At 33.8% G+C, this 25,010-nt stretch overlaps 1 protein-coding gene across 5 annotated transcripts in view; it reads left to right on the forward strand.

The window, feature by feature from the left end:
- LOC145287752 (uncharacterized) overlaps positions 1 to 25,010 on the forward strand; it is a 124,883-nt gene that overhangs the window by 55,266 nt on the left and 44,607 nt on the right. For 3 of the 5 annotated variants that reach the window (XM_080135530.1, XM_080135529.1, XM_080135532.1), the window contains 6 exons: positions 1,369 to 1,538; positions 3,387 to 3,459; positions 10,358 to 10,639; positions 11,552 to 11,792; positions 13,717 to 13,973; positions 20,913 to 20,996. In XM_080135530.1, the coding sequence (XP_079991656.1) occupies positions 1,369 to 1,538; positions 3,387 to 3,459; positions 10,358 to 10,639; positions 11,552 to 11,792; positions 13,717 to 13,973; positions 20,913 to 20,996 (1,107 nt within the window). The remainder of the gene's footprint in view (positions 1 to 1,368; positions 1,539 to 3,386; positions 3,460 to 10,357; positions 10,640 to 11,551; positions 11,793 to 13,716; positions 13,974 to 20,912; positions 20,997 to 25,010) is intronic. The other 2 variants (XM_080135533.1, XM_080135531.1) reach the window with 1 other exon arrangement.

Below are 25,010 nucleotides of genomic sequence, written 5' to 3' on the forward strand. Positions count from 1 at the left end.
AATGTATAAGAAAATCCTGGAATAATATCTCCCTTATAACATGTGAACGATTAGTTCTGTCTTGCAGCAAAAGATGCCATAGTGTGATTGAAAGCAAGGGGCTTTTCACTAAATACTGTAAGGATTTGTTTTTTCATCAATAATTTCCCCCGTTCCTTAACTTTTGGACGCCTGTAATTTAATTAAATTTGTTTATATGTAAAACACTAATATGTATTCAAAATCAAAAATAAAATTTTTTTTTTTATTTAACTATCATTATTAAACATTGGAACATTCACCAAAAACTATTTTTCCTTTTTCATAGATAAAGTTAGAAGACATTGAAAAGAAAATGATCGACCATTCCTTAACTTTTGGACGCTACTGTATATGCACATACTTATGGCTGCTATAAGTCCGATATGAATAGTCAATTTTTAAGTTAGAAACCAGTGTAAGAGCAATTATAGACACAGCCAAAAGAACAATAGTCTGAATGATACAAATCATTTTTCATCTAAATTTTTTTCGAAACATTTCAAATGCAACGCTGTCATTTTATTTTCTATCAACTTTTTCAGCGATCAAACGATTTTTCTGATTTGAGACGAGAAAATAATGGAAACCAACAAACTTTATTTGCTTTATTTTTTATTCAAGCTTTCAATGCAACCTCAAGGTAAAGAGAATATTTGTTTCTTGTCTAGAATTAGCTCTATATTAAAAAATAAAGGTGTGTATGATATACTTACTTGTGATGAAACAAAAATATCCTATTCCGAAACTCACTCGAGTTGATAAAGTAGTTTTATTTTTAAATAATAAAATCAAATTTTATGAATAATGGAGGAATGCTTGTTTTGTTGATAATTTTGAAAACAATATTAAAAAAAAAACGCAAAGGGAGATAACTCAATAATTCAAACTTGTGAGATTTATGGTGTGATGCCTATGAATTTCTATTAATTGCTTAAAAACGATTTTCTTTATAAAAATAACACTACTTGATCACTTTACATGATTTTTGGAATATGTTTTTGTTTTGTAAGGGGTACTTACAGCATACAGATTTTTTCTTTTTATTGTTTAATATGGAGGGGCGGGGTTCTAGACAAGAACCAAATGTTTTTGCAAAATAAAAGGTGTCTACCCACAAGATATCCTCTTCATACCCTAATGACGGCTCTATTTGAAAATGCTGACCTAAATTTTTTTTTTTCTTCCCATGGACAAGAATTCTAAATAAGTTTTGTTCTTTGATTTTTAGGCTCCAGTCATTAAAGTTTTTTTTTTTCACTTTCCTTAACAGATCCATGTCTTGTCATGTGTAGAGATGTTTTCTGTTTTTAGCTAACGCAAAATTTAAAATGGAATTTTGTTCTGCAGGTGAAGACATGAGTCAGTCTTACCCTGGAGACAGACATGTTGACAAGGTGCACCATTCAGGGGGAGACCCTAACCCGGCTTCCTCTAGAATTCCTGCCCAAAGTAGTCGACCGACTCACATCTATCAGTCATCTGCACAGCAAAATACACATCAGATTAACACGTATCAGGTTTGCAACATTTTTTTTCTTCTTTTTTTTTATTAACGAGTTATGTTTGAAGGCGATAACAAGGTAGTTTTGAAGAAAAACGGAATCTATTCTACTGTTGCCTTATTTCCGGCTCTGGAGCATAACATCTCCACTGAGTGGTTGTACATATGGTTGTCCATATTAAAAAATTTTTTTTCGTTTTTTCTGAAGATGAGATTTACCTCGAAAATTCAAGGCCTATAACACTACAATACCATCTTAGTTTGACACATTATTAAATTATAATTGAAAATGATTACAACCTTTCAATATTGTTATTCTTTCTACCTTGTCTTGTATCAGTGTTTTTCTTCAAAACTGCATTTCATGGCCTTGAAGCAAAACTCTTTACACACTAGGCACAATGCTTCAAGCAAACTACCTTCTCTTATTTTTTATCAAGATTTTTTATTTATTTATTCATATCATGTGAACCAGATTGCTTTCTTCGATATTTTTCTAGTATTTAAGCTCTTTCTATAAACGTGGGATACTTACAGAAGGAACCATGTGAAGGTTGCCAACATCGTAATTGAAAGTGATTTTTTTGCGGAATAGGACTGGATTTGAACTTGGTGCAGTCAGGTCATTGGTCTGTGTCAGCAATCACTTAATCATGGCCACCTCCCATGATTTTTATATAAATTCTTAGTGTTTTCAACCCAATTCATACTTAACATAAAAAAGCTGTCATGTTTCACGACTACGCATGTGCAGTCATGAAACAATTGAAAATGGATAAAAACTAACCCGGTGGCCTCCCACATACCAATTTTTCAATTTTAACCCCTTAGCAGCCCTCTTTTCTGGATGAAAACCAATTAAAGTTTCCACATGTCTGAATAACCTATATACTAACTTTCAAGTGTGGCTCACTTTTATATATATATAGATATAAATTTTAACCCAAGGTGTTTCCTATCAAGGTTGAAAGCTACTCGAGGATAAAGATTGAGTTTGATAGATTCTTTCGAATGATGATGAATATTATGAGAGGATTGAATAGAATTAAAAGTTTGATTACGTATGAGGATGGTTTATTCCACTTTTGAAATTAGATTTGAAAATGAGTGTTGTAATCTGCAGGGAAGCAGTACCATCGTAATGTCTTCCACAGATGGAAATTTTTTGGAAAGAAATTCTTTGTTTCACAAAAGAAAAAGAAAATTCTTTACAGTTGTGGGAAGAAGACGAGTTCTTGCTGTGAATGTCTTGCATTAAAAGAAGGAACCAGAGATTAAAGCGTGGTAGTGACCCACCCCTATTTTTTTTTTTTTTTTTTTTCTTACAATAAAATGCTAAATTATAAATTAATGTAAAATTCATGATTTTATTATTTATGAATTTTTAGCAAAACAAGAATTTTAGATGTCATTTATGTAGGTTAATCTTTTGGTTCTAATCTCAACCTTGAACAATATCGCTAAGCAACATCAAGGGAATACACATAGTTTCTAATAAATGAATAGTTAAAAATCTCAACATGATCATGTCTGTCACAAGTTTTTTAAAATTGTCGAATTTGTCTGATTTCAGAATATCAGAAATCCTTACTTTTTTTTTTTTTAGAAACATAGAAATGCTGTGAAGGCCTTACAGAGATTAAAGCTTGGTCGGGGCCCCCTCCCCCTTACAATAAAATACTAAATTAAAAATTAAAACAAATTAAGAATTTTGCATATTAATTTACGAATTTCGAACAAAACAAAATAATTTTTTACATCTCATTTGTTTATTTGAGTTGATCTTTTTTTTTTCTTTTTTGTTTTAAAGAAATTTTAATTTTTTTTTTAAATTTTTTTTTTTAAATGGTTTTGTTTTATTTAGAAAACTTCGGCATCAGTTGCAGCAGCATCCCATTCTTCGCACTCGTCGGTTCCGAAACTCCTTACATCAACAGGTAAGATGGCTGTCTTATGCTGTGAATTTCAACTTTGACAAAATCATTGAGATTTCACACTTTTGTATTTCAAACTCATAATTTGTTGAAAAAAAAAATTTAAAGATGAGGATTGTATTATTTGGAACATCATCCTCATCTTGGATGTTATTTTCCTAACATTTTCTTTGGCTGATGTAATATCCAACCTTTTTTTGGGGAGTGCAATTTCTAACTAAGCACTTAACTTAAGCCAAGCTTGTTCTTGTTCTGTTAGCATTGACTAGGTAGGTGTTTCCAGCATGTAGTAATAATTACTAAGATGGCACAATGGATAAGGTGTTAAGTAATAATCAATTCTGGAAGTTAAAAGTTCAATCATCAGTATGACCAATACTAATAGTACAACTCGGACTTCAAATTTCTACTCGATAATGACTGACAGAGCGAGAAAAATGTACAGATCTAATGAGGAATATTTACTGTTTTCTCTCTCTCGAAGAGTTCCAAGCACAACTTTACTATAACGTGCCATTTGACTCAATTGTGTATTTTTGAACCAAGGCATTTCAGGCAAAAATATTACATGTCCTGTCAAAATTATAACTTCCAAAAATTACGAAATATGATCTAGTAGAAGATGTGGTCAAGCTAAATTTGTTTTTTGTGGGGGTGGGGGTGCAGTAAATCGATAAAAACAAGATAGTCGACCTGAAAGATAGTGTCATCATATTCTCCGCAAAGCAACTTAAACGGTAGAATGCAGTTATCTCCCCCTGATTTTGATTTTCTAATAGTGTTAATTTACAGTGAATGATGGCAACTTTGATAAATTGGTTTCTTTTTTTTATAATTTTTTTTTTTTTACTGGACCATTTTTATAAATTTTTAAAAAATTTATACTAATTTCAGTATGACACTTAAATATGTAATATTTTTCTTTGAAATGCATATTTTTTGAAGGCACACTATAGCAAAGTTGCACAAAATTCCACTTATGAAGGCCTCGAGGCCACTCGAGGATAAAGGTAAAACGAATGTAGAGTGGGCGGTGAAACTGATTGGTAATGATTGGGTAGAATTTGTATTAAGAAGGCGACTCAACAAGAATTGTTTATATTGAACTTAAAAACTATCGTGTTGTAGTCAGCTGGGAAGCAGCCCAGAGGTAATTTTTTTTTTATACTCGCGTTTACCCCTAACAAGATATATTGCCACTTGGACGTAAGGGGATATTATTTGAGATCATGCCTAGGAAAGATTAACAAGATGTTGGTTTACGTTACATTTAAACTCCTTCATATCAGTACAGTCAGGGAAGCAGGTAGTAGGAAAGGAATTACAAAGTTTATCTGTTCGAGTGATGAAACAGAAAGCTTTCTGGCACTTAAGGATCTCAATAGTGAAGGGGTGAGATTTTGTTGCTAACCAGGTTTGTCGGGGATATGTCGAAGGGGCACAAGCGAAACGAGTTCATCAGAGCACATTCCACTGAAACTTTTTAGTGTTCTGCAGACTTACTTTTATCTGTAATTATATATCCAAGATATGTAAGGCAACACTTGAGTTGTTGAGTGTTGATACCCACTCCTCTTCCTCCTCCTTCCTTACATGTATTCAACTGTTGTAGTTGTCTCTTGCAATTCTGGTCGAACACTATCATTTGATGAAGGTTTCATTTGAAGATGGTTTGCTTGTATTACCTTCACGAATGCACAGTTCTCTTGAGACATCATGCATGTTGCTATTGTTGGAACCCTGGGTGTCTTCTGCTGATTCTCTTATAATGAAGAGATTTTACTGTTTTTAGGCTCACATATAAATAGCTTGAAAAAGTAATAAATAAAAAAAAAAATTTTTTTTTAGATTAGAATTTTTTTTTTTTTTTTTTTTTTTAATCAAAAAAATTTTTTTTAAATTTAAAAAACACAAAAAAAATCTTACTATTTTAGACTTTACAGTGGGAGATCATCTATGCATATGAATTTAGCATAAAATAATCACCCTGCTTCTGTGCCATTGATCATCTATTTCTAGACCAGATAGTGTTTTTAATAAGGACCAGTCTTTTAAAACTGTTATCTGGTCATTTTAAGTTAAATTTATAAGCAAAAATGACCCCCCCCCCTCTAATATCTAAAATATTTAGTTTTTGATTTTTATTGCCTAGTATGTAGTCTCCTCAAAATAGTAAAATCTTTATTTTTGGAATTAGCTCACGGTGTTAGGCTTTAATAATGCAAAAGATTTTTAATTATGAAATAGTTGGCAAAATTTTTATTTTATCAAAAGAATCAGAAAATTTAACGAGCCGTAGCCATGAGTTGGGATGAAAAATGAGGCGATGAGGTGGAACGGATTACTGTTTTCATGCTAAAAATAACTTTGTCACGCTTCGTGGATCTGTTGAACTATGATGTTCATTTCATGCCTAAACACTTGCTGAGTTGTATTTTTTTCTTTTTTTACAAAGGAATCACCACTTATCAAGGCCCAGAGGCCACTCGAGGATAAGGGTTAAAGAGTGTACAGTAGTCAAAGGGACAATATCATAGTAATCGTTAGAAGTGTAAATTTGGTAAATTGGATTACTTAAGGGGAACGGCTCAAGAACTTGTTTACATTGGACTTGAAGACGACGATATTGTAGTCAGCTGGAAAGCGGGCAAAAAGAAGAGTTCCACAGGCGTGCAGTTCTAAGAAAGAAACTTTGTTCATGGAATCTACATTTACATAAATAACATGAATAATTAATATCTAGTAAAAAATTTTTTTTTTTTTTAAGGAGGTAGTGTTTGATGAACACTGCTGGGGAAGTCGTGAGCAAAAATACTGTTTTGTTAAAGTTTTTCATGGTAAACAGCTTATGATCCTTAAAATAGAATGAATTCTTGGAAGCAGACTAATACAATAGATTAATTAACTTACAAACAAATGAATTTTGCAACAAGAGTTTGGAATTTATTTTTAATATAGATTTATAGCTTGCTCAACTTTCAAAACTACATAGATTTAAAGTGGTGGCTGTTGGTGTTATCTATTAACTAGCGGGACTCAAGGAAATTCCAGTTGTATTCTTCATCTGTTGTATAGTGCTGCCATGTTTGAAAAGATTTCTGGTTTATGGACGTCAGATATGAACACTGACCTCCACAATATTATTGTAAAACTAATAATATGATTACTGTGTTCTATAACCCCAAAAAGGAGTTTATGAGTGTTAATCATTTTAATCTCAAATAGGTCACAGATCGAAAAGGATATATTTTGTCTGGTCATGTCGAGAGTGTATAAACTCGATGTGTGTGTATTTGTAAGGACTAAAATCTGTTGTGTGTGTATTTGTAAGGACCCAAATCCGTCTTGGGTATTTGTAAGGACCCAAATCCGTCTTGGGTATTTGTAAGGACCCAAATCCGTCTTGGGTATTTGTAAGGACCCAAATCCGTCTTGGGTATTTGTAAGGACCCAAATCCGTCTTGGGTATTTGTAAGGACCCAAATCCGTCTTGGGTATTTGTAAGGACCCAAATCCGTCTTGGGTATTTGTAAGGACCCAAATCCGTCTTGGGTATTTGTAAGGACCCAAATCCGTCTTGGGTATTTGTAAGGACCCAAATCCGTCTTGGGTATTTGTAAGGACCCAAATCCGTCTTGGGTATTTGTAAGGACCCAAATCCGTCTTGGGTATTTGTAAGGACCCAAATCCGTCTTGGGTATTTGTAAGGACCCAAATCCGTCTTGGGTATTTGTAAGGACCCAAATCCGTCTTGGGTATTTGTAAGGACCCAAATCCGTCTTGGGTATTTGTAAGGACCCAAATCCGTCTTGGGTATTTGTAAGGACCCAAATCCGTCTTGGGTATTTGTAAGGACCCAAATCCGTCGTGGGTATTTGTAAGGACCCAAATCCGTCGTGTGTGTGTATTTGTAAGGACCCAAATCCGTCGTGTGTGTGTATTTGTAAGGACCCAAATCCGTCGTGTGTGTGTATTTGTAAGGACCCAAATCCGTCGTGTGTGTGTATTTGTAAGGACCCAAATCCGTCGTGTGTGTGTATTTGTAAGGACCCAAATCCGTCGTGTGTGTGTATTTGTAAGGACCCAAATCCGTCGTGTGTGTGTATTTGTAAGGACCCAAATCCGTCGTGTGTGTGTATTTGTAAGGACCCAAATCCGTCGTGTGTGTGTATTTGTAAGGACCCAAATCCGTCGTGTGTGTGTATTTGTAAGGACCCAAATCCGTCGTGTGTGTGTATTTGTAAGGACCCAAATCCGTCGTGTGTGTGTATTTGTAAGGACCCAAATCCGTCGTGTGTGTGTATTTGTAAGGACCCAAATCCGTCGTGTGTGTGTATTTGTAAGGACCCAAATCCGTCGTGTGTGTGTATTTGTAAGGACCCAAATCCGTCGTGTGTGTGTATTTGTAAGGACCCAAATCCGTCGTGTGTGTGTTGTTTACATGGCCTAACAATGTCTGTGGTTCTTCACTATTTGAACCATATGTGGTCATATATATTGTAAAAGATGGTCGCACACTTTTTGAAGACGCTTAGTTTTAAAGTAAAATTTAAATGGGAATTTGAAAACTTTGAAGTGTCGAATATAATGATAAAATCATTTTTATTTACTGATTTTTTTTTTTGTAAGTCCGATATTTCGCTAATACATGGCCTCATCAGGGTTGAAAGTCCAGTTCGTGAATTTTATCATTATATTCAACACTTCGTTTCCAAATTCCCATTTAAATTTTACTTTAAAAATAAGTGTCTTCAAAAAGTGTGTGACCATCTTTTACTTTAAATCCCGTTCGAAACTAGAGCATTATACACTTGAAATCACCGGAACAACACGTAAATTCTCTTCTCTTCGCCATAACACCAAAATGAAGAAAAAAAAAAAATCACAAACCGGACTTTCGACCCTGATGAGGCTATGTATTAGCAAAATATCGGACTTAGAAAAAAAATCAATAAATAAAAATGATTTTATCATTATATTCGACACTTCAAAGTTTTCAAATTCCCATTTAAATATATATATATATATTTTTTTTTAAACATGTTTTAACTATTTGCTCTTATATATATATATATATATAAGAGCAAATAATTTATAAAACATGTTAAAAAACACTTTGAAAAAGAGTTAAAAACATATTTAATCTGAAAAGGAAACACTTAATAAGTGGATTGTCCTTAATCCACAAAGTTTTGAAGAAATACTTTCCTTCTCATCAGAGGGTAGGAATTAGCAAAATGCGGGATCGGATTTTGTATGCAAAAGTATTTGATGAAACTACAAGTAAGTCAAAGATCTTACTTGATAACAAAAAGTAAAGCAGAGGGAATATGGTGAAGAAAAAGGTGATTACACATGAATGGATTTATTATATATATATATATATATATTGAACTAGAATAAGCCTTTAAAAATCCTATTTAATAAAAAGAAAATGTAAACATAATTATATCATTTTCTTTCTTTTTTTTTGTTTTAAGTTTAACATTCTTTTTTTTTTTTTTTTTTTGTTTAATTAATGGTGAATGTTCTAACGAACTGCAAGCACTTGTACCCCCTCGACGTGAATACCCACGACAAACTCGACAAGTAGCTAAATTCCACCCATTCACAGTAGAGATCCCTAGATGTAAGAAAGCCTTCTACTCCAATAGTTTCTTCCCCAGAACTGCTAGACTTTGGAACTCCTTTCCGGGATTCTGCTTTCCCAACTGTACTGACATGCAGAAGTTCAAGTGTAATGTGAACAAGCATCTTGCTACTCATCTCCCTTCATAATGCCCCTGCAAATTATGTCCCCGATAGTAGCCTTCTACTTCAAAGTGGCACTGTGCCTTTTTTTGGGTGAAAATTGAATTAAAAAAAAAAAAATAGTGTACAAAATCCTTAAGCAACACAGTGAATGCATGTAGGTCTCTAATAAATCAATCGTTAAAAGTCTAAACATTTTCATGTGAATTTTAGGTAATAGAAATTTTCGTCCATCCTTGTGTCAATCGCAAGTTTTTTTTATAACATTATGGAATTTGTCTGATTTCAAAACGACAAATTATACAAAATAATGCCAAAAAAAAATTAAAAAGGAAAAACAAAACATCAAACTAAACAGAAAACTGTCATACTCACAAGAATAAAAATGGGAAATACTCATTTAACCCACTCATATTTTTTTGAGGAAAAAAATCAACTCATTTGTATATCATGTCAAACTCCATTCGTGTTCTACTTGAGTGTACTGATTTTATAACCACGAGAAAAAGTTTATATAAAGAAAAAAAAAACTTTAAGGATTTCATCAAGAAAAACCCCACACCATACTTATACACCTTAAAAAAAATTAGCATTTATCAAAAACTTTAAAAAGAAACATTACTCTTATGTGAGCTTAAGCCGGGAGTAAAGGCCGCCTAAACTCGTAAATAATCAATATAAAATAACCCAAGGAGTTGACATGCCGTAAACTCCAACAAAACAAACAACAAAGCACGTGATATGATCGGATATCGAAATTGAAACATTGAGATCTTCAGTCTGCTGCCATATTTGGACCTTCTTATAAAATAGAGCTTAAAACATTACCATCATAAAATAATTATAGCTTTGGTGTGACTTAAAAACATGAATTACAAAATTTCAAAACGTAATGAATACAATGCAGAATTTTTCATTTTGAAATGTGAAAAGTGCAAATAATACAGATTAAAAATATTTGTTCGATAAGTTTTTTTGTTTTTTCTAACCAGATATCTTGCTAAATTTAAAAAATACTTTATACATTTATTTTAGCTTTAAAAATTTTTATTTTGTTTCGATGATTTGCAAAACTGATTAAAAAAAAAATGTTAAAATGTTTGAATTTGAAACCGTTTTAGAAATTTCTACTTTATTTTGTTTTTTCCAGGCATTATCGGCAACAACGTTGAAACTGTGAAAACGTCGAGTACATCGAGCTCCTCCGTGATCGGCCATTCAGGTTCGGCCTACTCTTCTTTGCATATGCAACAGTTCATGCCGCAAAGTGTCCTGCATTTGCCAGCAAATGTTGCGCCGACTGAAACTACATCAACAGCCTCTCCGATCACACTCAGTGTCAATTCTACATTTCGAGGCGGGGGAGGATCTTCCACTGAGGCTTCATCCACTACACATCATACGCCGACATTCACATCTCATTTACCTAGAGGTTGGTTTGTTTTTATGATCTTTCTTACTAATATATATGTATATATACCCTCCCCTCTCTGTTTTCCGTACCCGCCGTGCCTCACTTCTTTCCTGTGCTCTCGCTCCTCCCCCCCCCCCTTCCCCGTCTCACTCCTTTCCCGTGCTCTCACTCCTTTCCTGTACCCTCGCTCCCTAAATGTCTCGCTCCTTTCCCTTGCCCTCCCCGTCTTACTCGTTTCTCGTGCTCCCTTCATTTCTTCCCCTCCTCCTATTTATCCTTCCCCCCTCTCCCATATATATATATATATATATGTATATATATATATATAACTACTTCATTTACTCACATAAAATTAATATACGAAAGTATAAATTTATGCGTAAACTTTAAATATTTACTTCAAAAGTGCTCAATACGTAGGTAGAGCTAGTTAAGAAGTTATAAAATATATATGGCAATTAAGCTACACTGAATATTCCGCGTTTCATCCACTCTAGGATTCTTCAGGCTTATGCGCATAAGCCTGAAGAGTCCTAGAATGGATGAAACGTTTTTCTAAGTTTTTCTGTTTTTATGATCTCTCTTACTTACATATACCCTTCCCTCTCTCTTTCCCGTACCCTCGCTCCCTGAATGTCTCGCTCCTTTCCTGTCCCCCCCCTCCCCATCTCACTCATTTCTCGTGCTCCCTTCATTTAGTTTCCCCTCCTCCCATTTATCCTTCACTTCTCTCGCATATATATATATATATATATATATATATATATATAAATATAAACTATACAAATATTGTTTTTCATACATGCATTCTGATTCTGTTGTAGATAATTATTTTTAAATACTTATTCTAAAAACAACTGAAAAGCTTTTCTCATTTGAGATATGTAATTTTAAATTTGATTTGAAAACAAAAAAAATTATTTTCCTTAGGTGCAGCAGCCGCATCTGCTCTTTCTGTGCCGAAACCAAGTTCAAGTATGGCGTCGGTGGCCACCCCTGCTGTTATGCGGCCAAATACACCATCGACCATCATTAGCAACACTGGCTATTCACAGATCAACCGAGCCTCGCTAATCTCAACCATCAAACAAACCACTCCATCGGGTGTACGAGCTGGTCAGTCGGGGATTCCAGCCACATCTCAGATCATTTTACGACCAGAAAAACCACGGTAATATTTTTTTTTGTTTTAATAATTAAAAACTCCAGTTTTAAACACTTTATTTTATTAAATACTAGCATGGGTGCCCGGCGTTTCCCAGGTGTTTGGAGGTGTATGCTTAGCAAAAAAAAAAAAAAACGGTAATTTTTTTAAACTTTGACCCCTATTATGACCGCTTAATATTTATTGTTTTGGGCTCAAATCAAGTTATTAAGCTAGATCCATGGCCAAGGAACCAATATCTAAAATTTCAATTGTTTAGACCCAAAATTGTCGGAGGAGTTTGGTAAAGTTCTCAAAGGTCAAATCGTTGAACATTGACCCCTTAACAGCAAAATTTCTGGACGAAACCCGATCACATAGATTTTCCCAAATTTCAGTACCCTGTATATCAAATTTCGAGTGTGTAGACTAAAAATTGACAGTTATTGCGTAGGGAAATGTACACAGAGACACACATGCACGCACACACACTTTTATAGATATATAGATTTAAAAATTTGACTTTTAAGTGGGAACCTTCACAATTTTTGTTTTTTCTTTGGAAAAAACAAAAATAAACTTTATATGTTAATTTTTTTTTTTTTTTTTAATTAAGATTGATAATTTGTATCATTTGGATTCTTCGGACCACTGTTCTCATCTTGAGTGTTCTTAACATTTCAGCTGAAGTAATTTCCAACCTTCTTCAGGTTTATTTTGTTGAACTCTGAAATTTTGGTGCAACTTTACTATAATGTGTCTTTGGGAAAATGCATTTCAGAGAAAAGTATTATATACTCGTTTGTCATGCTGAAATTTGTATAAATTCCAGAAATCACGAAAAATGGTCCAATAGAAAAATAATAAGTAAAACCAGAATTTTTCGAAGTTGTGATTTATCGTTGTAAATTAACCCTTTAGAAAATCAAAAACGTGAATATTCGGCATGCTATCGTTTAAGTTGCTTTGTGCAGAATCAAATGATGCTCTCTTTTAGGACGGCCATTTTGCTTCCCCCCCCTCCCCCCCTCCCCCCAAAGATCAGCTCTAGCACATCTTCTACTGGATCATTTTTGTGAATTTATACTAATTTCGATATTACAAGTATGTAATGTTTTTACCTGAAATGCCTTTGTTCGAAAATACAATTTTGTCGGACGACACACTATAGTAAAGCTGTACAAAACTTTCTAACAGGACCCTTTATTTAATCAGCAGGGTAGCATGCTATTATTTTGTCAGCCATGACCAGGTAGAAATCTGCAAGAACCCATGGTTGACAGAATGAGAGCATGCTACCCTCATGCATTACATAAAGGATTTCATTTAAAATTCTGTGCAGATTTCAGAGTTTGACAAGATTCACCTGAAGATGGTCGGAAATGACATTGATCAAAATATTGTGAAAATAACATTCAAGATGAAGAAGAGTCGTGCAAACAATTTGCTTGTTGAGATAGTTGACAGATCAATGTTTTTTTTTTTGTTTTTTTTTTTAACGTCGTTTTAAGCAAAAACAATATTACGTACTTCATTGTCATGTCGAAAATAGTAATATATCCAAAAATTACGGAAATTCATTGAGTAGAAAAGTTATTTATAGGTAAAAGTAATTTTTATGGAAAATTGGGTAAAATTGCACTTTTCTTAGATGTTATGAAATAGATAATAAGGAGTTAACACACAGGGGACATAACTCGGAAGGCAAAATTTGCATTACACTGACATTTGTAGCCTAAAGCGATAGACTTTTTTTTTTCTACTAAAAAAAAAAATTAGTTTTTTTTTTTTACTATTTTCGACATAACAAGTAAGTATGTAATATTGTTTTTATTTAAAAAATCGATCCGTCAACTGTTACACTATAGTTTATGCCAGGTAGCCCTGCTTGTATCATCTAAAATTTAAATGTATCTTTAATTTGATAAGATCTGTATGTGTTTCTTGTCAGGTCTGGAATGTACGCAGATGGCACTACTGTTGTCCCTGCCGCTGCTGCTCCATCCAATCAAAATATTCAGATTATGCTGAAAAAGACTCGCGGATCTGATGTCCCCAAATCCCAAGTTATATCTGGTCACTGTTCGGCAAAAGCTGTACCAGTCAGCCCCAGCATTTCTCACACATCTCTTACAACGGCGGCAGTCTCTTCAAAAGTGATCACAGCTTCACAAGCTTCTTTGACTCCAAATCATCCTATTAAGCCAGGTAAGTTCAAGAGGATTTTGTTTTTAATACTAACTTAATCCTATTGTCAAAAAATAATGCCAGTTCGTTATAGTCCAGAATTCTCCCATATTAAAAATAAAACATGTAAAATGGGTACTTGTACAGTTTAATCGAGTCATTAAAAAATGAAAATATCGAAAAAAGTTAATATTGTACGTATCCGTTATGGAATGAAGTTCTCTGAAAAAAAAAAATTCACTTAATTTTGTCAAGTAGTTTTTGTTTTACAGCGGAAAAACAATTTGTTATGATACCGAGCAAAAGCTTCGATTTTTAGGAAGAAAAGCTAGTATTAAAGATGGGAAGGGAGTGTAGGCGCTTTAAACTGAGTTATCTCCCCGTGGCGTTTATAAAAATTTAAAAATTAAAAGATGTCTACCTTCAATGTGCTGTCATAAAAACGTGTTTTTCCGCTATAAAAAAAAATTAAGTGAAATTTTTTTTTTCGAAGATCTTCAGTTCAAAACGGATACGTACAATATAATCTTTTTTTAATATTTAAATTTTTTTAATGTCTTGATTAAACTGTACAAGTACCGTAAAATGTACATGTCATACACCAAAAATCGTGTAAATTGATAAAGTAGTTTTATTTTTAAACTAGCAGGCTGTCTGGCATTGTCCGGTCATAAAACATGCTTAAATATGATATTTCAATTAATGCAGATTTCGTATTTGTTATATTATATTGGACTCGATATATAGTAATGATTTAAAGTTTTAAAAAAAAAATGACTCGTGTGCCACCACCGAGAATTGAAACCAAAATGTTTAGTTTATGATTTACTTTTTCCTTTGATGTTAATGCCTGACCTATGTCGACATGTTTGCAAGGCTAAAAATGAAAACATGAACCAACAGCTATTATGTCACGCATGCATATTCATAATACCGTCATTCGACCTTCACCTTGCAAATTTCATTTATTTAATTTTCACACTTTTGTACCGATTTTCCCAGGCTAAAACCCAAATATAAAGTTTCGAATGGGTTTGAGAGTACTCTATATATGAAGTTTTATGTCTGTAGACCAAAAACTGACAGAGGAGTTTAGTAGGCAAAATATTTTAAACACATATATATATGTATATATATATATATATATATATATACGCACACACATATATGTGTTTACTATAACCTTATTACGCAAGTATAAATCATGTGGAATATCTGCATGAATATAATTACACGTAATAGTTAACTAAAGATGATCATCCCATAAAAAAACTAAGGGAATTAAAATGAATGTACTTGTACAGTTTAATCAAGACATTAAAAAAATCAAAATATCGAAAAAAGATTATATTGTACGTATCCGTTTTGAACTGAAGATCTCCGAAAAAAATTTTCACTTAATTAGTAGGTTTTTTTTTTACAGTTTTTATGACAGCACATTGAAGGCAGACATTTTTTACACGTTTTTATGACAGCACATTGAAGGCAGACATTTTTTACACGTTTTTATGACAGCACATTGAAGGCAGATATCTTAGATTTTTTAAAATTTTTGCTTGGATTTGAGAAACGCCACGGGGAGAAAGCTCGGAACCCCCCCCCCCCCCCCCATCTTTAATACTAGCTTTTCTTCCTAAAAATCAAACCTTTTGCTCGGTATCATAAATTGTTTTTTCGTTGTAAAACAAAAACTACTTGATGATATTAAGTGAATTTTTTTTTCTGAGAACTTCATTCCATAACGAATACGTACAATATAAACTTTTTGCGATATTTTCATTTTTTTAATGTCTTGATTAAACTGTACAAGTACCAAAATGAATGCTTAAAAGAATATGCAAATTTGCTAGATCTTTTGCAGATGAATGCGATTCTACGACCCATGTACAATAAGGTTGTATTTTCTTTTTAAATAAAAGGGTTTTAATATAAAATCAATGCACACACAAAAAAATATAAAATCATGAGAGTATATAGATAAGAAAATTAAATTTTGTGGTCAAACAAACAGCGACGATATCGCGATGCCATTTTGAAAACAGAGGGATGGAATAAGGGAGATAACTTCAAACAATTAAAACTTGCGAGATTTTGGAAAGTAATTTTTGGTGCGCAATATTTTCTTTCCGTCATTGACACATATACATTATACAGATTTTTTTAATATGGAAGAATTCTGGACAAATGCCTGCTAGTTTAATGGATATATTCCTTGAATTATTTTATTTTTATATTTGCCAATCTTCCAGGGATGAATGTATTAAGTTGTCTGTTTTGGAGTATTGTTCTGGATTTAGTGATTCCGATTTTCACAATGATTTGACGTTTGTTGCTATTAGGTCACCTTCGAGTATGATTTTTATCTTGGTGGCAAACTGTGAAGATCAGTTTAAGAAGGCCGGAGAGTACAGCAGCCAAAATGTTGTCAATAAAGACAAAGAATTTGAAAGTTATAAAATTTTTTAAAAGTTGAAGATGCAAGTATTAAGTTTTTTTTTTTTTATTCTCTACTAGCAAGCATATCCGTCATTAACTGGGTTCAAAAAGAACCTTCAGAAAATGGAATGTGATTTATATAACAACTAGCGTTGCCCGAGTGTTTGTAGGTGTGTGTGGTCAGAGGAGGTGGGGGGTGTTAATGAAAAACTAAGAATAAGCGAAGTATAAAAAACAAACAAAAGAAAACAGAAAAACAAACGCCCCGGGGGGGGGGGGGTAACAAAACAGAAGAATAAAGCACAAAAAAAAAAACTAACGTAAGGCAAACGAACGATGTTAAATGTAAAAATCGAAAAAAAAAGAAAACAGAAAAACGAACGTTAAAACTGCTTTAAAAAAATCTGAAAAATAAGAACAAAAAAAAAAACATGGGAAAAATGGCTTAAATAAGCCTGTTTCAATATTAAAATTTAAAAAATCGGTGGGTACCCGGATGTTTTTGGGTGTGTATGGTCGGTCGGGGGTGGAGTGTGTTAATGAAAACCTAGGAATAAGCGAAGTAAAAAAAAAAAAAAAAAAAACAGAAAAACAAACGTTAAGTGAAAAATGGCTTAAATAACCCTGCTTCAATATTTAGATTTAAAAAAATCAAAAAAAAAAGGCATCTCACACCACGATTCGAACCCAAAACTTTTAGATAATGACCCAACACTCTAACCAACTGAGCTAACCCGATGTACATGAAATTGTGTCAGTTCTTCAAATATTTAAACTAATCAGGTTATGACGTCGTCTGATGCATGCGTAGAACCGATCTCGTCACGAGAGGACGGTTTTTGCTGACCCCCCCTCCCTGTAGAAAAGTGTCGATTTCAGGGTGAAAAAATTAATGTTTTTGGCCAATTTTTCGATATTTGTCGGGCGAAGGATGGGGCTTTCATATGAGACCAAATTTGTGAATTTTTGTTCTGTCTGTCGAAAGTTTTTAACAGATACAAACCTACACACACACACACATACATACATACATACATTTTCGCTTTTATATATATACTAGCGGGGGGTACCCGGCGTTGTCTGGGTGTTTGTAGGTGTGTGTGTTTTTGGGTAAATGTAAAGAAAAATCGTTGGCTAGGTGTCCCGGGTGTTTAAAAAAAAATAAAAATAAAAACGAAAACTTAACACGCAGTTGGAAAATAATAAAGTATGAAAAAAAAAAAAAACGTGCGCCATTTAACGGCAGGTGCCCGTTCTTGACGAGTTAATGACGTCAACTTTGAGTGCGGGACAGTGTTTTATTTAGCGCGAGTCTGTTCGCTTCTTTTTTTATACAAAAAAGTTTAATGCACATGCGGTGATCGAAAATTGTTGAATATTTATCTTTTGAAAGTCGGACAAATTAAATAGACAGGCAACCCCAGTTGTTAACTCGTAGATATTATCATTTAGGCGTGATATAAAAAGTTTTAAGAAGTTGTGAGGCAACCGATCGGTTCTCGGAAAAAAGCCTTTCTTGGACATACACGAAAACGCGCGCGCGCACACGCACACACGCACACACACACACACACACACACACACACACACACACACATTTTCGCTTTTATATTTATAGACTAGCAGGGGGTACCCGGCAATGCCCGGGTTTTTTGAGGTAAATCAAAACTCCGGGGGATGTTAAATAATAAAAAAAAATGTTTGGTAGGTGAGTATGAGAATCAAACTCGTACCCTTGAGTTGGAAATTAATGTGTGAAAAAAAAAAATGTGCTACGTTAACCATTGAGCCACGGCAACAGACAATGTTAAGCAGGTTTTAATTTATTTATTTATTTAACTATAAAAACAGCTGTGCGCAATAAAAGTTAACTCTGCTGCTCCCATTTGACCTAATTTAGAAGGTCAAATGGAAGTCACGCAGCGTTTGGGTTTGTTTATCCAAATTTGACTGTTTCTTCCCCCAACAGATATTGGGGAGGGGAAAGCAGCTCCCAATTGTCCAGATTGAATCTGATATACAAGATTGATCAAAGCTGATTGCTTCTGGACGTTTTTCCCGGCGCAATGGCGAGAATACGTCGTTTGAGTTTAGTTTCACTTTATTTATACTAAAAAGCCCGATCAACACGCGAGAAGCCAAAATAGCAATAATTTTGTAAAAATCGATGTAAATAAATCTATATACTACGCACTTTTCTAATTCCTAGATATTATTATATAGGACCTATATAAACAGTTTTAAGCGATAGTAACGAACCCGGGGCCTTTTGAAGACATACACGAAATGGTCACACACATTTTGCCTTTTATATATATAGATAGATATATACTTAAAGTTTTTTAAACTAATATTTATTTTCGACATACTTTTTGTATCTTATATTCCCTTTCATCTTATAGATGTACAGACACACAGATGTTGAGCTTTATTACATTGTCCTATATAGGACACACAGACACACAGACAGATCTGGCATTGCTCGGATCATCTTTGGGTAGGGGCAATTGCTTGAATCCTCTTTGGAGAGGGGCAATTGCTCAAATGAACATGAGGGGGCAGTAGTGGGAATCTTTATTGACACAAACGTATGGACACTAATTAAAGTTCCCCATTATAACTGACACACATCGGGCCCCACCTCCATTGGTGGGAGTGAGTGGTGTAACCCATAAATCTCCTCCTCCCATGGTGGGTTATCATGGCAAGTTTGGTAGCTCTACATCAAATGGTGTGAGCATGCATAGGGTTCCCGGTTGTAAGTGACACCACTGTGCCCCACCCATATTGGTGAGAGTGAGCAATGTAACCCATCAAAACTTCCTTCATTCCCATGATGGGTTATCGTGCCATATTTGGTAACTCTACGAGCGTATATCAAATGTGAGTGTGCACAGGGTTTCCAGTCAGTTATAAGTGACACCACTCCTGGGGCCTCGCCGCAGTTGGTGGAAGTGAACGCTCTAACCTATCAAAACTTCTCCATGGTGGGTTATCCTGCCAAGTTTGGTAGCTCTACGTGAAACAGTGTGAGCGTGCATAAGGTTCCCCTTTATAAGTGACCCCATTTTATCATACCTATTTCAGATCCTTGATACCTCTTCTATTATTGTACGTGGTCAGTTTAGTCTAATAGTAAACCATATAGGGGCTTATTTGTACACACACACACACACACACACACACACACACGTTGAACTTTATTATAGTGATTTTCTTTTTCCTTTCTTTTACTTTCTCGCATGATTCCTTTTTTCTTTTCTTTTTTTTATTCTTTTCATCCTTTCTCACATTTTCTGTGATCAATTAATATAAACTATAAAAAGATGTGAGAGTGAGGGAGTGGTGGTCATCTACTATGGATCTAATTTATAATAAAACCAACTATTACTCATCATTATTATGAAGAATTGTTTTCTTTGATCTTTTATATTCATGAGTGTGTCCGGTATTATTAAAAACAATTTTGGTTCTCTCCTAGAATTCCCCTATATTTAAAATAAAAAAAAAAAAGTATTATGAAAAATCTATGATATCCATAACTTTGTCAAAATAAAGATAACTTTTAAAAATCACCTAAATTGATCAAGTAGTTTGATTTTTATAAAGAAAAAGTATGATTAGGTATGAATTATTGAGTTCTTTGTTATTGTTGCAAAATGAAAAAAAAACTATTGAAATTCAAGTGAAGTCAATTGTATCAACTAAATTGTCTTATCACAGTAATGAAAATATGCAAAAAATTATGAAAAACGAAAAGGTAAAAAAATTAATTATTAATGAAAAGTTTTCAAAGACAATTAATGAAAATTAAGTTTTTCTAAATTGGCCAAAGATTTTAATTTTTCAGAAAAGATTTACCTCCCTTTCGTTACAATTAGAACTCTTGATTTTTTTTTTTTTTTTTTTTTTTCAGAACTTAATTTTCACTAATTGTCTTTAAAAACTATTTTCATTAATAATTAATCGTTTTTCATAATTTTTGGATATGTTCATTATTGCAACAGGACAATTCACAATTCAGTAGATATCATTGATTTCACTTGAAATTCAACATTTTTATTTTTGAATTTCACTACAATAATGAAGAATCAGTTATTGTTTAGTTATCTCCCCCTGCTTTTTTTTTTTTTAATTATTTTAAGATTGTTTTCAAAATGGCAGACAAGACAGCCGCTCTTCAGTTACTCATAAAATTTGATTTTCTTATTTAAAAACAAACTATCTGATCAATTTATATGATTTTTGGAATATATTTTTGTTTCATCAAAGGTATGTACATCGTATAGATTTTTTTTTTTTTTTTTTTTTTAATTTCTGGAAATTCTGGACACAAATCATTTTTTCTTTATTTTAACTTTTTTTTTTTAAATAATATAAAATCATTTTATGCCCATGTAGATTGGCTCTTTCTTTAAATTGATCGTCTTCGACGTTTTTTGATCTTATTCTTTTGAGTCTGGATTTAAATAATTTGAATTGGTATTGATTCGTGTGTTGCATGACCGTTCTTCGTCCTTTCAGGTGGTGGCAAATGGAATTGTGGCAATCATCTTGTTGACTTGACCAAGGAACCATCTAAACCAATGAATGCAAAGGCTTTGGCAGGCAAGGAACTGCTCCCCATCCTCTTCATCCTTCCCATCCTCTTCGTCCTGTGCTTGCTTTGTCTCTCTTTTTATTCTTTGTAGTGTCTATTGTACTCTTTCTGTAGTTCTATCTCTCTCGTTTCCTCTGCGATATTTGTTACCCTGTAGAACAGATACTTTTTTTCCACAATCTGGGGAATCGGTGAGATGTTTTAGATTCTAGTCAGGTGCGCTACTACCTGGAAATGAGACTATGCAGATATGCGATACATCTCAAATGTCTAAAAAAAATATCAGGTGGAAAACTCCACAGGTAAATGAAGTATTAATATTGACCCCCCCCCCCCCCACATATGCACATCTTGAAAACGGACATTTGTTCACCTTGACGTCAAACATCATCTAAGTGAGAGAACTGACCTTTCATCTCTGCCACATGCTTTCTTCTATGATACAACTTATGATACATGCCAGTTCTTCCATGATACAACTTATGATACATGCCAGTTCTTCCATGATACAACTTATGATACATGCCAGTTCTTCCATGATACAACTTCTAATGGAATTTTCCACTTCTCTGCTTACTCTAACCTTGTGTAAAAATACCGTTTGTAACACTTTTTTGAACATCCACATCCAATATCGCTACAAGCCGACAGTGCTGCTTAAATAATCCTTGTAAATATATTCACATCATTCCCAACCTTATTACCTGCAATATAATGTAACAAATGAAAAAGAACAACAAATAACACCATAATTTCCTCTGGGATTTTATTTACTTTTTACAGCAATTAACAGCAGGAACATTTACAGCTAATCTGTAATTGTTTTTGGTTTTTTTTGACAGAAACAGCTGTTTGTTTCTTTTGATTTATAAGCTGTTGCCTCAATGGATGGTGATGTCTCTCAGCAGTGAATTGGATTGTCCGTGAACTTGTTCCCCAAACTCTGGATTGTCCGTGAACTTGTTCCCCAAACTCTGGATTGTCCATGAACTTGTTCCCCAAACTCTGGATTGTCCGTGAACTTGTTCCCCAAACTCTGGATTGTCCGTGAACTTGTTCCCCAAACTCTGGATTGTCCGTGAACTTGTTCCCCAAACTCTGGATTGTCCGTGAACTTGTTCCCCAAACTCTGGATTGTCCGTGAACTTGTTCCCCAAACTCTGGATTGTCCGTGAACTTGTTCCCCAAACTCTGGATTGTCCGTGAACTTGTTCCCCAAACTCTGGATTGTCCGTGAACTTGTTCCCCAAACTCTGGATTGTCCGTGAACTTGTTCCTCAAACTCTGGATTGTCCGTGAACTTGTTCCCCAAACTCTGGATTGTCCGTGAACTTGTTCCCCAAACTCTGGATTGTCCGTGAACTTGTTCCCCAAACTCTGGATTGTCCGTGAACTTGTTCCCCAAACTCTGGATTGTCCGTGAACTTGTTCCCCAACTGTTGTAAACAGTTGCCAAACTTGCTCCCACGTTAAAACTGTCTGTAAACTAAATATGTCGACCTCTATTGTCCAGTATTTGATCACTGTTGCACATTGATTAACAATCCTATTTTAGACTTTTTGTGTGCCCTGGTAACTACTTTCTCTCCCTTATTGTCTTTCTACCAACCCCACCTCCTATACCTTTGTGAAGCTTATTAAATTATTTCCTAACTTTTTTTTTTTTTCTTCCTAATACTTTGAGTTGGGTGGAGGTTGATGTTATCACAGTAATTCCCCAGTGGACACGGTTATCTGTTCTCTTAGTTTTCACTTCCTAATTGCAAAGTTCTTACAATCATCTTTCCAAGGTCATTGTATTCCTAACCTGCTTTTTGTTAAGGCAAAGTTATTTCATCCATTTTAGATTGGAAAATTCAAGAAGAAATTCTAATCCTGCTCTATCATTTTTATTCTTCAATGCAAAAAACATTTTTACTTTTTTCTGGTTTATATTTTGACATTGATCTATTAAATTTAATAGATTAATATATTTTGACATTAATCTATTAAATTTAAATAAAAAAAGATTCTTGTCTAGAATTTTCGTGATATTTAAAAAAAAAAAAAAAAGAGAAAGAAAAAATACAGAAAAATCTGTATGATGTACATGCCTGTCACAAAATGAAAATATCATATTCTATAATTATATAAATGGATCAAGTAGTTTTATTTTTATAAAGAAAATTATTTCTTAAGCGATTAATACACATTTGTAGGTATTACAACATGAATCTTGAAAGTTTCAATTGAGTTATCTCCCTTTGTATTTTGTGTTTCCAAAATAGTGAACAAAATAGCTACTCTTCTTTTACTCCTAGAATTTGGTTTTCTAATTTAAAAATAAAACTACTTGATCAATTTACGTTATTTTGTGAGTATGATATTTTCATTTTGTCACAGGTACATACATCATAAAATTTTTTAAGAAATGTGAAAAGCAAATACTAATTTGGTTTTCACATTAATTTTTTATTTTATTATTATTTTATTATTAATTTTTTTTTTTTTTTTCACATTAATTTTTTACCCTGTTTTTGAACTTTTATCAACTTTGCTTTAGTTGTAGCTTTTTTTTTTTTATTTTTTTTGCTTTCCCTTCCCTGAATTTATTGAAACCGTTTTCTATTCTGTTGATTTCCATCTTTTAGAATCTCCTAGCCGCCGTCTTTTCTTATTCCATGCTTTGCTTACTAAAATACTGCATTCTCGTTTGTCTCTATGGCTCACTTCATAGCAACTCGTCTCTGAGAACTTTTTATTTCTCTTTAGCAATTTAGTTTTTGTTTTATTCTATCCCCCGCCCTCGACTGCATTCCATTCTCTTTTCTGTTATTGTCTCTCTCTCTCTCTTTTTATCGTTGTCAACTAAACATGTTTAGTCGTGTTTCACTTCTATTTTTTTTTTAATGTTGTCCCATGAGTTTTCCTTCATCATCGTTTTGTATTCTGCACAGTGTTGTTGTTGTTGATTATTAATCAATGATAATTGCTTCTTTCTCTCTCTCGCTTACATAGCTTGCTGTAGTGTCATCAAGATGCATCTGTTATACATCAAAGGAAGGGAATTCATTCAAACTCGATGTAGTAGTAGTAGTATCACTACTTTTTTTTATGCAAACAAGGATGGAATACTGTTGCCATATCTGGGCAGGAGCTGCTAAAAACAGCCTATCCTTCCTTGACAGAGTACAAAATAGACTTCGTGGCTTAGTGGGGGATGCCCTTTTCTCTACCCTGCAACCTCTCTCCCACAAAAGAGACGTTGCGAGCCTATCCTTGTTTTATCGTTATTTCCATGGCAGGTGCTCGTCTGAACTCCAATCTCTGTTCCCCCCTCGCCAATCTTTCACGAAAAACACCCGTCTAGCTGAATCCACTGTGAAAAATTTCCCCCACTCTATATCTGTGCCTAAATCAAAACGCGGATTCCATGAACAAAGCTTCTTTCTTAGAACTGCACGTCTGTGGAACTCTGTTCCGTCTGCCTGCTTCCCACCGGACTACAACTTGGATGTCTTCTAGTCCAATGTTAACAAATTCCTAATGAACCGCCCCCTTAAGTAAACACTTCATCAAATCTCCACACTAACATAATGTACTTGCAATAACCCTTATCCCTGAGTTGCTTCCGGGCCTTGATAAATGGTGATCACTGTGTAAAAAAAAACAAAAAAACAATGAACAGATTATAACTGATTTTTTTTTTTTTTTAATTTCCGAAAGTTCTAACCAAATTTTGGATCAGTTAGTTTTAAAGGACCCCACAAAATAAGTAAAACAAAAAGGAGCAGCTTCGGATAGGTAGCGGTTCACTTTCTACACACGTGGCATCTGGAAACATACAGATAAAAGAGCAGATTTGTTTTTCATCATAAAACTCATTTTATTTAATATACGAACGGGCACCTGGCATTGCCAGGTTATAAAATACGCTTGAATATATTTAAATTTCCCGCATTTTTTTTTTTTTTTATTACAAAGAAGGTTAATGAGTGTACAGTAGTCAATGGGACAATGTAGTAATCGTTAGTCATGGAAAT

The sequence above is a fragment of the Euprymna scolopes genome, chromosome 11, assembly GCF_053919585.1.
Source record: "Euprymna scolopes isolate OS-2025 chromosome 11, ASM5391958v1, whole genome shotgun sequence".
NCBI classification, from domain to species: Eukaryota; Metazoa; Mollusca; class Cephalopoda; order Sepiida; family Sepiolidae; genus Euprymna; species Euprymna scolopes.